The sequence below is a fragment of the Chelonia mydas genome, chromosome 8 (assembly GCF_015237465.2).
Source record: "Chelonia mydas isolate rCheMyd1 chromosome 8, rCheMyd1.pri.v2, whole genome shotgun sequence".
NCBI classification, from domain to species: Eukaryota; Metazoa; Chordata; order Testudines; family Cheloniidae; genus Chelonia; species Chelonia mydas.
Window position 1 is genome coordinate 90,974,925 of NC_057854.1, and position 17,329 is coordinate 90,992,253.

Here is a 17,329-nt window from a genome sequence, read left to right on the forward strand (position 1 = left end):
CTTGCTTTGTTTACACATCTACAACAGTCCTGAAATGAGGTGCTCAAACAACAAGCAGGGCAAAACCATCTTTCAGGAATCTCAGCCCAACACCAATGCCCAGTTTCCAGGAGCAACTCTGCCTCAAGAATTAACTCTAATCAGAGACTATGGAAGAGAACAAGTTCTCCTGACACTCCCTCTGCATAACCCAAACAAAAACAGCAGCATTTCTTTCCAAGAGACAAACTTGGTTGCAAGAATTTAGAACAAGAATTTAGAAGAATACGTGTAACAGCACCACCTGGAGATGCGTGCCTTCTGCATATGGAAGTAGGTGCTTGAAAAGCAATGACACATTTATCCACCTACCATTTTCATGCTCAAATAACCAGTAGAAATTCTCTGTTACTTACTTGAATGCGTGAAGGTGCACAACTTAGGATTTGTCTACGTGGCGCCGGCATAGCACAGTCAAGGGGTGTAAAATACTCTAATGCACTGCACTGTAACTGCCCCACGTAGACCCTGCTTGTGTGCGCTAAGAAGGTACATTAATGCAAACTGGGTACCTTTTAGAGCGCACCAGGATGGGACAGTTAGCATGTAAGCAAGCTTTACAAATCAAACCCCTCTGGTGCCCTTTGCCACATGGTGTAGATAAGCCCTTAGGCACCTGTGTTTGAAAATTTAGCTCCAAGCTTTTTTAACTTGTACATAGTGAGAAAACAGCTTCAGTCACTGATGGTGCGAGCTCTCTTGCATATGCCCAAAGCTGTATTTATTCTCAGTCTAAGAGCAAGTGCTGCAAATGAAATAACTTTGGATGGCGTGACTTTTAGAAAAACAACGACCCTGCTTTGCTCTTCTGTGGATCCTTCTATTCAAGGATCCCAAAGGCGGTGTGCCAAAGCAGTGAGCCAAAGTGTCCAAGGCTATGCATCAAAGCACTGAGGTTAAAAAACTCCAAAGCTCTGAAGTTGAGTGCCAAAATGCCAAGGAAGGGCTGCAGTGTGCCAGGCTTTGCACTGAAACAGAGGCATAGTTTCACACTGATGAGCCCAAGCACCGCAGCACTTAAAAAATAGGCAGGGAGCACCGGGGGGAAAAAAAAAAAAAAGCTTTTGCATCAACTCAAAAACCATCTGAGAATCAGCTGGACACGGTTAAAAATGACAGAAGGTGACTGTGGAGACAGGCTGATGCAGTGCTGAAATCGTGGAGGACTGGGCATTCCTCTGCTGACCACAGTCACGAAGGAATTGGGTGGAGCATTTGGAGGATGGGATTTATCTACAGGAAAGCATAATGGCCAGTAGGGATCCTGGCTCACGCTATACCCTGCAGGGTCAAAAATCTAAGAGATGAATGAATTCTCCCAGTCTCAGTCTAGGCTGGTGAAACCCAGGATGATCCCTTCGAAGAAGTATTACTATCCTATTTACAGATGAGGAAACAGAGGCCGAGATAAGTTAAGTAACCTGCCCAAAGGAAGCTTGGAGTAATGTCAAGAATAAAACTAAAATCTCCAGGTTTCCCAGCCCTATGCTTTAACCACAAGACCCCATTCCTTTCCTAATATCCTACGTAGATGATGACATTGGTGTTATGCAACACTCATCTTTATAAACATGTTAATTTCAGGACTTAAAGCCTATGGATACTATCTGTAATAAATATGTTACACACAAAAGATGCTGGTCTTTATTTCATGGACCCAGTTACCTGACATGGGTCCAGATTACAAAGGATTAATATCTCTCTTACGTGTCATGGTTCAGTATCCCTTGATTCCAGGAGCTACTGTTAAAGCATCCCTCTCTAAGCATTCTTTTCCCACAGTGGTCTAGTTTATCTAGGAAAAGTCAGCTCTCTTGGAAAATCTGGTTTTCAGTGAAGTCCTGCTCTTCATGCTATTCTACAGATGGGCTGAAAAGCGGTCGAGTGACTTGCACAAGGTCCAGATTTTCAGAGGTATTTAAGCACCTAGTAGGATTTTCAAAAGCACCTGAGCAGGTTAGGCACCTCACACTGAAATCAGTAAGGTGCTTATATGCATATTTAGGTACCTAAACACCTTTGAATATCTGACCACAGGTTTCCATTTACAGCTGGTTCTTAAAATATTGGGAAATAGGATTGTATAATCTTTCAGCAGACAGAAGGACTATGTTTCAGAGTGTTAAGTTTGGTTTGAACATAAATATAGTAAAATCAGCGTGTAGCTCTATCACAGATGAAGAGACAATAAACATCTATTTATAAAGTATCACTGCAATATGTCAACATCAAAACACAAGTTACTACACCAACAGACATAACTATTCTACAATATCGACAATATTTTCTTCTCTGAGACAAATGCACCATCCTCTGGGGGGTAAGAGGTGGATGGGAAAGGTTAGGCATAAATTATTACGATACAATACAAAATTATTTGGTCCCTTAAGTAGCCCCTGAAGTAGGAGATGGTGGTGAAAATTTATCAGGCTTCCCTGCTCCCCCTACCCCCCCGCCAATAGATTGTACAATTCAATACCTAAATTTTCATGTACTACAGTCCTTTTAATAGAATTGCTAATGTCTTTCTAGGGTTTTATAATGTCACAAAAAGATGCTCATCATGCGATCTCACCACAGCAGATAAGCGCTAGTGCCTTTGGGGGTTTTCGATGCAAGCTGTCTTCTACTGTTTGTTTGCAGTGGGCACATTAATGGGGTCAATAAAGTTTGCAGCAATTCTACGTACGAATCTACACCTTCAACAATGTGATCAGTAAATTCTAGACATGCAGAAGTGACCACAGGAGCCTATTGTGTGGATTCCCTGCAAAGTCAAACTGCTCTAGGTAACGTAAAAGGTCAGAAGGCTGGTACTTTCACAGCAGAAACCACCACTTGATGTGGGAAAGATTCATGGGAGATCCTAAAGCCCAGCAGTGAAGGTCTTTTCAACAAGGTTGCATGTCAAGCTAGAAGGAAACTAAAAGGAGCGTATTACATGAAACCACCAGCAACACTGTGGATACATTAAATATCTTGCCCTTTAAAAATACATTTTATAATATGCACTAGTTCAGAACATACAGTAATTTCCACAAATTCTTTTCAATGTCCTGAAAGTTAAGGGCACTTGAAAAAAACTTTTATATTCCAGTCATAACTATCCAGCTATAGTTTCCTCTCATTGGATGTAATATTGTTCTCATCAGAGATTAGAAAAACATGTTGTGTTTGCCTATTCTACATTCAGTAGCAACAATTTGCTTCTGTAAACAATAAAAGAAGGCTCCGCTAATTTTCCTCTGTTTTTTGTTTTGTTTGACAACAAAATGACTATTACCGTTTAGTGCTGATAAGATTTTAAGCAAACCGCATTAAAGGTGTTTAAGTAAAATGCCAGTCTCTCTCTTTCCGTGGGATTGGGGTGGCATTAAGCTACAGTAAGTTCACATAAGAATTTAGGATAAACAAACCTTGAATAGAGGTCTGGAGTTCTGGCTACATTGTGCGCTAGAGCAAATGGGAAATTCTATTAGGGGAATTTGATTTATTTAAGAAGAACTTGACAGTGTCCCATTTCTCGTCTCCTCCTTATTGCTTTCTAGATTGGTTTTACGATCTCCAGAGCTCCTGGGTTTGCACGGATACTTTGACCTACTGCCTGTTCCCCTACTTGGGTCAAGCATAACTTTTACTGTATGCATATAAGTAAGGCCCTACTTAACTTGCGATACCGTGGAAATGGCAGATTCCGCCATATTAGGCTTCCGCCGCAATTTTGACTGCAGGAACCCCTGCTCTCAGCCCCAGGTTGCCATCACACAAAAGTAACAATGGACTTTACTACCGCAAATAATAAGGTCCATTATTAGTTCCCCACAATTTTCCATGCCTTGTCCGCAACTCAGCTGCAAGTTTTCGACCATCACCCTGCAATTCAAGGAGGGCCTTACATACGGGAGAGAGAAGGTGGGTGAGGTAATATCTTTTATTGGGCCAAGGCCTACGGGTTGACGAGACTCTTCTACCAACAGAACTTGGTCCAATAAAAGATATTACCTCACCCACCTGTATCTCATACCCTAGGACCAACACGACTACAACAACACTGCAAACTATATGCATGCAGGATCTTTGGGAAACACCTGATCAGGAATTTATTCCGTTTGTTGAAGTCGATGGGAGCTGAGGACGTTCAGCACCTTGCAGCAGGATTGTGTCCTGCAGAAGTAGCATAAATGCAGACAGAATTAAAGGGCACATGGGGCCTGATCGTCTTCACATTGCACTCAATGGCAGAACTTCCATTTACGTCTATGGGACCAAGTCTATATGCAGTAGATTCTATTTCCCTACTTAAAATCAATACGGGCACCAACAAAGTAACCAAGAGTCTTGCACACTACAAGACAGTGCTATTATTGGGGGGTTCGCAGTCCTACAGTCCAGCTGATGTTTGCGGCAGGGAGGCAAATTGTCAACTGAGGGATAGCTAGATCCAGGCAGTGCTGAAGGCCTTAAATAACTGAAATAAAGAAAGGGACAGCTGAGGTCATCCCAACTGCTTTATCCAACCTTCTCCCCAGCCAAACAATGCAATCAGCCTGGGTGCTCAGCCTGCACACCCTCTGAGAAAAAATAGCTCATGAACTGTGATGCCATTCCAGAGAATTGAAGTTTCTGGCTCTGTAACCCAATTCCTAGAAGTACGCTGTCCAGGAGCAGCACTTCTGGGAATGACAGCAATAAAAATGGGAAGGCCAGGAAAGAATTTCTCCCCAGAGCATATCGCATGGACCTTAGAATGGCTGTTTCTGAAGCACTGAGCTGAAACCATCCATTAAGATCTAATGGGCATAGCCCACAAGATCAATTTCCTTCAGTTGCAGAGGAGCAGTCATTGGTGGACTTCATCTCCTTCCTCCATGTTTCTGTTAACACAGAGGGCTCCTTACTCCCTCTTCCTTCTTTCATGAATCCACACAGGGACAGCCAGTATATAACCCTTAGACCTTAACACAGGGCTAAATTCAATAAGCTCAACAGTTTTGGGGTTCTTTTTGTTTAAAAGCTCATTTAGATAAAACTTGTAGGAGTGGAGGATCTGATACCATTATTCACACTGAATAACATTTTATTCCTCGGATAGCCCCACTAAAATCAAGGTAACTGCATAAGGAGCAAAATACTATGCATTGTGAGCAAAGGTGTCAGAATTTGGCTCTAAGTAACTCTTACATTAGCACCCGATATGTGGAGTGTATGAGCATTTTATCCTTAATGTGCTGCTTTTATGGGAAGCATTGAGTTCCATCACACAGTTTCTTTTAAATACTCTGGGCCAGATTCTGTCTCTCTGCCTCCTACGGAGTAGCACACTACTCCAACAGTAGTCCTACTGAAGTCAATGGAATCACTTACAGAGCAATGTGTTTCTCTGTTTGAATGAGAAAAACAGATTCCAATTTCCTATGTAGTTCATCTGTGAACGCCCGGTTTCAAAGAAAAGAGAAATGTAAACATTATTACATTTGAAATTTAAGATTTTAGCCCTTCTAAGTTCTGATACTTGTGTTGCTCATTTTTATGTGGTTTCCATCATTACAACCATGCCCTTTTTATTGAAGGTTACTTTATCATTTGAAACATGCATGTTTAGTTACTTAAAATGGTAAATTGCTTTGCACTGTCCTTGAAATGCACCATATAAATATTGTATTCGATCCTTAGCTTACACTTCATAAATAATTTATTTAAAAAATATTCTTCCATGAGACCGTCAGCTGCTGAGGTGTTCAGTTTTTCTGGTCAAACATTTATTTACAGCATGTATTCTTTTAGCTTAGTAACGATCTGCTAAAAGCTACATCTGGTCGGAGTTATAGGAATTGTATTTATGCTAAAAATCTCAAAATACTAAATGCTCAAATCTGTTAACAGGGTTTATACCATAGTATAAATGTTTTAATGAGCAGTGGAGATGTTGAAAGCTATACAGGGGAGGCTTTCATAGAGGCCTGAATGTTACTTAAAGCATCCATTTGTGACTATTGGAAAGATTTACAGATTGCATTGCTGCTATCAAGTCATTCCTAAATTATTTCTATTTCATGTTACTACACTGCAACTGTTGTAGAAACTTGTTCAAAGTGCCAGACATTTAAAAAAAATCTAGAGGAAATTTCAGATGATTAACTTTGATGAATGGACATATTTTAATTCGTGTACCATAATATTCTTGTTAATGACATGTCTGCTTAGGACATCCATTAAAAGTCCATTAACTTAACAGAGAAAGTCTAATAAAGTTACCCTGTAAATTTTCTGGTAAATTAACATTATGGATTTTTAATGAATATTTGCTGTAGATATTGTTACAAGGCTAACATTCTAATTAAACTTAGGCCCTGAGCAAGTAAAACAGCCCCATGAAGACACTACAAAGCAGAGAAAGGTCTTTCTCAAAAGCTTTCATAAGCATGGTTGGTGCTGGTCACAAAATATGGTAACAATAGCTTAAGCCATTATCATTATCTTCACTGGCACAGTGGCTGGTGCCCCAGTGTCAGAAGCTTACTGAACAAATTCAAGTGCTAAGGTTCCCATATTCTTCTGTGCCTGCTATAGAAATAGCTCAATTTTAGGATGGACATTTTGAAACCATTTGGGCCTGATTTTCAGGAGTGCGGCCAACCCACAACTCCAGGTGAAGTTGATGGGAGATGTCAGTAGGTATCACCTTTGAAAAAATCAAGACCTGCCACTATGTCTCTCAAGATCGGAAATAGTTTAGTGGAAATTAGTGAACGTTTGAACATTTTGACCTACATGATTTTGTTAAAGCCACAAGGAAAGTTGGTATCAGTCCTGGAATTTTCAGGAGTGACCAATTCCTGTGCTCATGCTTCTCCTCAGCTCAAGTACATCAAGTACATCAGTAAATGATATCAAACCATCAGACAATGCTGACTGACCAATGTGATGATGTCATGCTTTTCAGAATAGCTTTCCCAAAGTGATTCTTCCAGCAACATTAATAATTCTGTATCACAAGGCTTCCACCACTACATTTCATGACATCCACAGGTAGAGAGTGTACTTGGGAGATATACCAGCGGGCACCCAATCTTATAGTTTTTTGCCCATTCATCTCTAGTTTCAGTAAGGCCTGATACTTTTCTGCTGACAAAACTAATAAACAATAATACAGGATATGGATTTAATTTTTAAAATAACTTCATTTACCAATTTTTTCATACTTATCTGCCACCAAATCTTCTAAACCAATCACCTTCCAGAAGCTATCATCCCAGCCCTTGTCTGGGGAATATGTCCACTTGCACACCAATGGACAGAGAGACCTAATGAGAAAAGACATAAATCCAGAGTCAGGACACTTATTACACTGGTTCATTAGCTCATGAAACTTAGGATGTTTGCAGGGGACGACACGGTAGCAGATTAGCTACAGGGAACGTTGGGCCAAAACTTTCAAAAGTGACTATTGATTTTGGGGGCCTAATTTAAGACACTTTAAAAAGGACCTATTTTTAAAGGTGTTTCCCCACCAATAGGAACTCTACACACGACTACCCCTCCCCTCCGCATACACCAGCCAAGTGAACAGGCCATGCACACCAGGCACATTCCAAAAGGTCAGTGCAGCCTGAACACCACATATGCATAGCAGGGAGTTTAGAGAAGTTCCCAGTGAACGGAATGGGACTTGTACCAGGACTGAATTTGGCCCATAAAGTTTTGTGGCCTGGTGTGTAAAAGCAAAACAGAGTCAAACTGGTAGTGCTTCTGTAGAGTGTATTCAAGTTTCAGTGCCACTTGCTCTGTATTTCATCAGAACTCGATGACAGTTCAGTGACATACTTAAATAACATAAGCTGTGATGCAACCCAGTGCAATGTGAAGTTACTGTTTCAATTAACATTGATGACAAAACTGTTTGAGCCCCACTGTGTTGGTAGTGTCATAAGGACACAGAATAAAGGCACAGGGCAGAATTAACTATCTACTATAAAATGGATTTTTCCCCTCCCCAAACTTTCCTTAGAGCAAAGAAAAAACAAATAACTAAGATTGACGAGATACCATGCAACAGACCGTTGTCTTACCGAAGATTAAGGCATCCTCAGACATAATTTTCAATTGTGCTCTGTAAAGTCAGTTAACCAAAAGGCGTTAATAATTTTAATCGCTACTGAAAAAGTCAACTACCTGTAGACTTGGAGGAGCCATTGTGATCTACATGCAAGCTGGCTGTGTCTCGGTGAACTGTTACATGCTTGCTGTGATTGGTTTCAAGAGATGCATACTTGTGTATTACATTTCTTTTAGATCTTATTTTATGAATTATGTATTACTTGTGTTTTAGCTTAGATTTACTTCTGTTGAAAGATTACTTTTATTCAGATGTTATGATTTAAAGAAATGTTAAAAATACAAGTGCTTCTTTGCTACTCTATACAACTTTTTTACGGCATCTTGTGCTATATCTCCTTGCGAATAACAAAAATGTTATAAATGTTATATATGTCTTCTCTCCCCGACCCCTTCCTCCCAAAAACTTCCTATAGGCCTAACAAGGGGAATTAAACTAAAAGTTCATTACACACACACCCCAAACAGAAGGTCCCTAGCCCCAAAAGCTTAAAATCTAAGTCTAAACCAAGAAACAGCTATATAATAGCATCAATATATTTTACATTCATTCATCCTGAAGTATCCCAATGTTGCAAACCTCAATAGATACAAATAGCACCAATAAAATGCACTTGAGTCTGGGTTGGAGGACAGCAAACAATTGCTTACACATCATACCTTGCACTACAGTGCATGAGTGGTTGGTGGGAGGATTTTAGCTTAGGGCACCAAGTCAAACATTTACTCTTATGAAAACTGCCATGGGATCTTTACTGTCCATGCAGAGTATAGAGAATCTCTTACTTCACAGTTTTGTCCACAAAAAGACCCCCCTCCCTCCACAGTAAGCTATATGGGATTTAGTCTATGTGACCTGATCCTACCACGCTTAGTTCCTAAAATAAGTGTCGCCATTTCAAACCTCAGAGTTGGACTTAACCATAATCTCTGGCTATTTAATAGGACGCTGCATTGTACTAGGCCCAAATGCAATGGAACGGAGAGTTCTTCTCTCCTCAAAAACATTCATGGAAACAAATACTGAGGCTACTCAGTATTCAGTCCCAAATACAAATCAAATTCCAGTTTTCCAGATGATGCTATAATATAAATGATTAAGACAAAAAAGAACTGGAAAAGTTCCTTTCCGCTTCTGCTGCAAAACTACATGGTGCTCCGTCCTGGTACGGTTTCTGATGCAGAGGGCCAAAGTACATTTGAAGAGGACCATGTTACATTTTATTCCATTTCTTTAGCATTCCCATATGTTTTTATAAGTGGGTGACTCTTGATGCTTATTTACAAAACTGATCTTTAAAAAAAAGATACATCATCCTAATTATAGTGACATTTCCCATATGTGGTTTCTATTCTATTTTTATACAATAGTTTGCAACAAACAAATGACATGATGCGTATTAGCCATTTGGAGAAACTGAAATGGGAATGACTAGTTACATGCTCATAAACATGGAGAGACACAGATCACTTTGGGATTAAAGTTCTCAAGCTTCCTACAAACTACCTGGAGCACAAGCTAGTTCAAACAGGGTTCTGCCTGTACACCTGAGTTTCGAATCTGCCCTGTTCTACAGTTAAAGAATGGATTGATCATTTATCATTCTCTCTGACTTGAAAACAAACATACCCCAAAATAGGAAGTATGTGACATGTAACTACAGCTATGACACTGCTGGTATAAGAAACTCCAGTTTCCAGGAGTTTAAAAGACGGACATTAAAGTTCAATTAGGATCCTTGACAGAAATTGTATAAATAAATAAATTCTCAGCAGAGGAGCATAGTGAAAAAAGTCAAACATTTTCCCCAAATTAACCTGCTCCTTTCAATTATAAACAAATAAGCAAAAGACTTTCATCATTTTAGGAAGATTTTACATAAAAAGTAAACAAATAATTATATTACAGGGCTTTCCAAAATATGGTAATTACCAAATCATAGCAAACTATAATCATAAATGACTATTTATTTAACTAGTTCTCTGTGCTATGAATTATTATGACACTTCTTTATTTAGGTGCTAGCTTGACAAATGCTTTGAGATTTATATGCTGCTGCTAATGTACTGGGGCCACTGCCTATCATGCTGACCAATATTGTCTCATTGTTGACTTGTATTCCTTCATCTATGTCTGTCTGTATCCATTTATTGTTTGTTAGTATTGTATTTAGATTGTAAGCTCTTTCGGGCAGGGACTGTCATTTTGTTCTAAGTTTGTACAGCGCCTAGCACAATGTGGTCCTGGTCCATAACGGGCTCGTAGGCAGAACAATAATACAAATGCATAAATAATAATATGGGTGAGAGGGCTATATAGGAGCTAAGTAATAAGGCTGAGAACTCTCTAGGAGCCCAATGCAGCTCCCACTGAGTCTCTGTATTTAATGGGAGTTTGTAAGGTGCTAGCTTTTCCCAAGCTGGTGAAGCACCCACTGCCACACGCAGTCTCTCTTTTCAGGCAGTTTTATTTTCCAAACATAAGCAGAAGCCACAGAAGAGTTCCTCAGCCCACCCTGTGCTATAGCGTCCATGAGATTTTTCCCCTTTGCCTTTCATTCACCCATATTTCAGGGTCTATGGCAGGATTCTTTTGTGCTCTTTTAACAGAGCACTGCCTCCCAGAGGCCCTTTCCCCAGTAGGTTCCCACTGCCTCCTCTCTCAGGGGACTCTGGCAGCCACTTCAGAGTCCAGCTGCTCCAGTTCCCTGAGCATCCCCCTTCCTAAGGCCATGTCTACAGTACCACTTATGTCAGCAAAACTTAAGTCGCTCAGGGGTGTGAAAAAACACACCCCAATCCCCTCCCGAGTGACATAAGTTTAGCCGGCATAAGTTGTGGTGTGCACAGTGCTATGTCAGCGGGAGAGCTTCTCCTGCCGACATAGCTACCACCACTCATGGAGGTGGTGTCTAAAAGGTCAAGTCTGGCCCACTATGGACAATGATTGAGGGCTTATCCCACAAGTCATCCACGTGTGGCGTTCTTGAGCTTGAGGACTTGCAGGGTCAGGCCTCTACTGTACTCCACATTCATCCCCAGCTCTAGATGAAATGTTAACATTTTGGATTGGAGAGAAAACTAGCATGCACGGAAGATTATCTGTCAGCTTTAAATCCTGGCCCCCATGAAGTCAATGCAAGTTTTGCCACTGATTTTATTTGGATAAGGATCTCATTCAATGGTCCTAACGGGTCAGAAATAAACTTAAAACGTATCCAAAAACGTATTCTGTAGGCACCAATTTCAGAGTAAGTATGTCACAACTGACAAGGCTGATGTATGTTCAATATGCTCCCAAGGTCACAGTGGACATTTTAATAAAAAAATACTGATAATTCTTTGTCAGCTCTAACAATTTATATAAGGATGGTCCTTTGGATTCGCTGAAGCCTGGGTTCTATGCTGACATACAGAGCCAGACCCTAAGCTGATATAAATGGGCATACCTCCACTGAAGTAACTGTAGCTACACTCATTTACACCTGCTGAGGATTTCATCCACAGTTCAATTGCTAGACTAGTTAGGGCAGGCTGCAGTTAGGTACCAAACAGGTAGCGTGCAATTGCACAGAGTAGCTTTCTGTGGTTTGTAGGCCAGAGTTTTTTAAAGCCACAAATCATCAAGAACAAAGAAAGCTGTGTGAGTTTCTGAAAGCAAAGAGAAAACCGGTGACAGTGAAGCATGACTGACAACATCAAAAAATGTTTTCCCATAAATTTTGCAAACTTGAAAATTAAATAGATTCATTCAAATTAAAATCCAGAGCTTAGGCTCTGCTCAGCTGAACTTCTCCATGGTCCAACACCTGTAAAAGTTATGAGTATCCCCCCAAATTATGCGACCCATAGTCTTAGTGCTTTCTACAGAAATAAGAACATTACTGCTCTGAAGCAGTCTTAAAACTGATCGTGGTTTTTACAGAAATGTCCCAGACAGAACACTGAGATGCAGCAAACGTATTCCCTCCAGCAATAGTTTGTATTCAAAAGTAGTGGGCGTTGGTGTGGTGGAAGCCTGAAGAGCAGCACAGGTTATCACAGGGCAATAAGAGAACACACAATTACATGCTACCCTTTATGGCTATGGCTGTACATGTTAATTCATGACCTTTTTGAAATAGAACCATATTATCAGTGCTATGCACACTGACTTTGTTTATACTTGACACAGCAATGTCTTTGCCTACACTACATATTATCCTCTTTGTGGGGAGTGGGTAAAGGCGGTAAGTTTATCCTGAGGTGACATTTCTCAGTCAGAAGGAGAGAAAATCTGGCACCTCGTCATTTAGCCTTGAAACAGTATCATACTGCTATAAAATTTATGAGATGCTGCCCATGCGGGATGTTTGGTGAAGAGAATCAAAGAAAGGAGTGGTGGGTTAAGTTCACAGCAGTGTAAGAAGAGCTGCACCTGTTGTCACTCTGTTGTTACTCTAGATCTCCCAGGCAGATTAGTTTTAAACCACAGGACCACACAAGCCTGGGTCCAATACATTTCACATGAGGCTATCTGCATTTTACTCATTTCACCTATTCAACAGCTCTTTAATTGCATTTATACAAACTGTAAATACCATCAGCTCCATCCACTAAACTGTAAAAAAAATTTCTAATATTTAAAACATGTTATCATGGGGTTTGTTTTTTTTAAATTACCTTTGACCAAAAAAAAAATAAAAAAAATAAAATAAAAAAAGAAACCCCTGCTTGTCTGAACTCATTGTTTTAGCACAAATGTGACTTTAACCTGAAATGTGTTTTTTTCCCTTTTGATATACACTAAATATATCAAACAAAAAAGACAGGTAGGGAAGACTGTTTGGGACAAATAGCAGACACATTCCAATTGCACTCTGGGGCCCCTGTTCAAATCTTTGTAGCTCTAAGGATTTAAACCTAGCCAATGAAAGGCAACACAGAAATTATTGTAATCAGTATTGGCAAGCAACTAGTTTCATGAATTCTCCTCATCATCAGTTTTTATTTGCCAGCCCTGTGTAACCTTTATATTTGCAGGAATAAAAAAACCACCCTAAGGTTTAGATTTTTTTAAAAGTTAACTGTGTAATAGCAAAGCAACGTCAAAGTTTGCTCCCCAATTATAAGAATCCTTAGAAACTCTGGATGGCAAAAATGTAAGTATACTGTGGATTTCCTTCCATTTGCGTATGGTGATTAACAGCTCTATTCCTGTTTACACTGAGGTCAATGTGAGTTTTGTGACAGACATCAGCTGCAGTAGGATTCGGCCACAAGTCTCAAACTATTTCAAATGAACAGCTCTGGATTAAAGATGTGAGAATCTGGCGAAAGCTGCCAGTCCAGCTAGCTCGCTAATATGCACAGTTTGTGAGCTACAGTTCAGATAAATAAAATGTAATGAAGATTAATTAAATTTAATCAGACAATACAAGGCAACAATCTCTTACCCTTTCAGACAAATATGTCTTTTTCTTTCTCCATGTTCTGTTTTTCTCTGTGATATGTTGGCAAATCAAAAACATGATGAAGTGCTGCATTTGACAGAGATTTCGCAACCCTTCAGGCAACTATATTTTAAATATAGCTATAGCTATTCCTACCTCCGTGCCTCCAGCTTCCATCCAGGACACACCACACGATCCATTGTCTACAGCCAAGCTCTACGATACAACCGCATTTGCTCCAACCCCTCAGACAGAGACAAACACCGACAGGATCTCTATCAAGCATTCTTAAAACTACAATACCCACCTGCTGAAGTGAAAAAACAGATTGACAGAGCCAGAAGAGTACCCAGAAGTCACCTACTACAGGACAGGCCCAACAAAGAAAATAACAGAAAGCCACTAGCCGTCACCTTCAGCCCCCAACTAAAACCTCTCCAGCGCATCATCAAGGATCTACAACCCATCCTGAAAAATGATCCCTCACTCTCACAGATCTTGGGAGATAGACCAGTCCTCGCTTACAGACAGCCCCCAAACCTGAAGCAAATACTCACCAGCAACCACACACCACACAACCAAAACACTAACCCAGGAACTTATCCTTTCAACAAAGCCCGATGCCAACTCTGTCCAAATATTTATTCAAGTGACACCATCATAGGACCTATTCACTTTAGCCACGCCATCAGAGGCTCGTTCACATGCACATCTACCAGTGTGATATATGCCATCATGTGTCAGCAATGCCCCTCTGCCATGTACATTGGTCAAACTGGACAGTCTCTACGCAAAAGAATAAATGGACACAAATCTGACATCAGGAATCATAACATTCAAAAACCGGTAGGAGAACACTTCAACCCCTGTGGCCACTCAGTAAAAGATTTAAGGGTGGCAATTTTGCAACAGAAAAGCTTCAAAAACAGACTCCAATGAGAAACTGTTGAGCTTGAATTAATATGCAAACTAGATACCATTAACTTGGGTTTGAATAGAGACTGGGAGTGGCTGGGTCATTACCCATACTGAATATATTTCCTTAAGTTAAGTATCCTCACACCTTCTCGTCAACTGTCTAAACGAGCCAGCTTGATCATCACTACAAAAGTTTTTTTCTCCTGCTGCTAATAGCTCATCTTAGCTAATTAAAAAGAAAAGAAGGACTTGTGGCACCTTTGAGACTAACAAATTTATTTGAGCATAAGCTTTCGTGAGCTACAGCTCACTTCATACTCTCACAGTTTGTATGGTAACTTCCAACTTATCTGTATATATATATATATATATATATACACACACACACACACACACACACACACACACACACAGAGATATCTTACTATATGTTCCATTCTATGCATCCGATGAAGTGGGCTGTAGCCCACGAAAGCTTATGCTCTAATAAATTGGTTAGTCTCTAAGGTGCCACAAGTACTCCTGTTCTTTTTGCGGATACAGACTAACACGGCTTCTACTCTGAAACCTATATGTTAAATGTTGGTTTGAGTTTCTACCATGCTTCTTTTTTCTCTACTTCTCTCTAATCTTGCTGATTCAGTAGGCTTGGCAGGCCCTGAGAGATCACTTCACACTCAACAAAACTAAATCTTGATGGGAATTGTGAACTTTTGTTTCACCAGCTGTGTTCGCCCCACATCTGGAAAAGTCTGAAATCCCCCATTGAATTGGTGGCATGGCTTTTATTTAAAAATGTAAAACAGCTTTTCCCCTTCGTCCCCATTAGAGTGCATTCAAGTTCATAAAGGGTTAAAGCCTATTGGAGGCATAGCAACTACAGAATAATTCTTGAGGGGTTTACTTCACCACAACTCTGGTTTTGACTAACAGAGGCACTCCATTAGTGTTTCCAAATGTCAGTTATCAAAGAAGTCAATGCCTGGGCCCATATTCATTAAGGGCCGAGTCCAATTTCCACTGGAATAAATGGGGACTTTTTCTGTTGACTTCAATGGACACTGAATCAAGCCCTGTGGCTGTTCAGGAAGGTACACATTTCAACTCTCTGCACCACACAGCCCTGACATGTAACAGGAATCAGAAAATGAAACTTGTTTTAATGACCTAGAAATAGAACCTTTTAGTTACAAGATTCAAACAGTACGTTAGTTCTGTGAAGAGGGAAAAAAATAACTAACTCTAAACTGGGTGGCATTATTTACTTTTGATACTGCAGCTCTTGGGGAGTTTGTTTCTCTTTTATTTATTTATTTTTTAAACTGACAATTTTCTAAGCAAATGTGCTGTTTACTTAAAAGGAAAGGATTTTATTGTCTGAATAAGTTCCATCTGCAATTTTCTACACCCACACATATAATTAATCTTCTCTGATTGCAGCCACTCCCTGGCAAAGATCCATGTTATATTTAACACTGGACACCACTTCAAAAACGGAAAGAGAACAACAGGATTGTTTTCAAAGACTACATAACAAGATAAGGTTTAGAAAGCAACACAATCCTTTGATCTTTGGTACCTTTCTAGTAGCCATCACCCCAAAGTTGGAAGTGACCTTTAATTACCATCACACCTGCCATACAACTCTATTAAAAATATAATTTAGAAGCAACATACAATTTCCAGAAATCCATTTACTAAATATCTCAATAGCATATTTATTATACCTTGTGCTTCAGGGTATAAGATGATCTCTAACTATTAGAGATCAGGATGATACTTCAGCACGGCGGGGCAGATTATCTCACATTTGCATACTGTGGGGGGTTCTTATACCTCCCTCTGAAGCATCTGGTGCTGGCCACTTTCAGGGACAGGATGCTAGACTAGATGGACCATGGGTATGGCAATTCCTATGTTTCTACCTTAGAAATTAGATAAGATTTTATGTTAAAGCAAGGAGGGCCCTGAGCCCACTATTGGATTTGCACGGATGTACCCTGACTTCTGTAAGACTTCATGCAAGAGAACTTCAATGAGACTCCAAGGGCTGTAATGGTCCCACCCACATCAATCCAATTGCAGGCTTGGGATTGGGGTGGGGGGTGTCTCGATATTTGTAATCTTCTATACACCTCACAGTATACATCTAACTTACAGCATTGTGGGAGAAGGGGTGCATCTTTGATAGATGATATGTAAGGAGGAATGGCGCTGTTGCTGGTTAAAAGCTGTCAAAATCTGTCTTTTTAAAAAATAAAAAGTTGAACAGGGCAAATGTCAAACTACTCATACAACAAGAAAATAAGCCACACTTTCATTGAGCCAAGAAGCTGTTTCCTTTGTCAGTTATAGCGATGTCTAATAAAAAGTGTTTCTCTATAGGGATAAGCCTTCAAAAAACCAAAAACAAAACAGACAATTCTTCAGAGTTTTCCTAGAAAAAATTATGTCAACAGTCCTGAAGGGAAACACCCATCTCAAGTGCCAGATAACAAGTCAAATTAACCCCTTGTGGATCTTCACTGATTTCAGTGCCATTATACCCATGATGAATTTGGCTAAACACATTTAGTCAGACCAGAAAATACAAAATAAAATAATAATAATAATAATAATAATAATAATAATAATACTTAATAATAATCTTTATACACCTCCATAGCATGTCATGAAGAAATGGGAAGCAGACATTAGTCTGACTGCTTGTTACTTACTATCGATGTTGCAGTACTGTATTATAGACAACCAGACAAGATTGCAGCCCCATTGTTCTAGGAACTGTCCAAACACATAATAAAAGTAGTCCCTGCCATGAAGAATTT

At 39.9% G+C, this 17,329-nt stretch overlaps 1 protein-coding gene across 9 annotated transcripts in view; it reads right to left on the minus strand.

Annotated features, from left to right (window-relative positions):
* FGGY (FGGY carbohydrate kinase domain containing) overlaps positions 1–17,329 on the minus strand; it is a 350,907-nt gene that overhangs the window by 108,153 nt on the left and 225,425 nt on the right. For all 9 annotated transcript variants that reach the window (XM_043520798.1, XM_043520801.1, XM_007059048.4 and 6 more), the window contains exon 6: positions 7,228–7,343. In XM_043520798.1, coding sequence (XP_043376733.1) covers positions 7,228–7,343 — 116 coding nt within the window. The remainder of the gene's footprint in view (positions 1–7,227; positions 7,344–17,329) is intronic.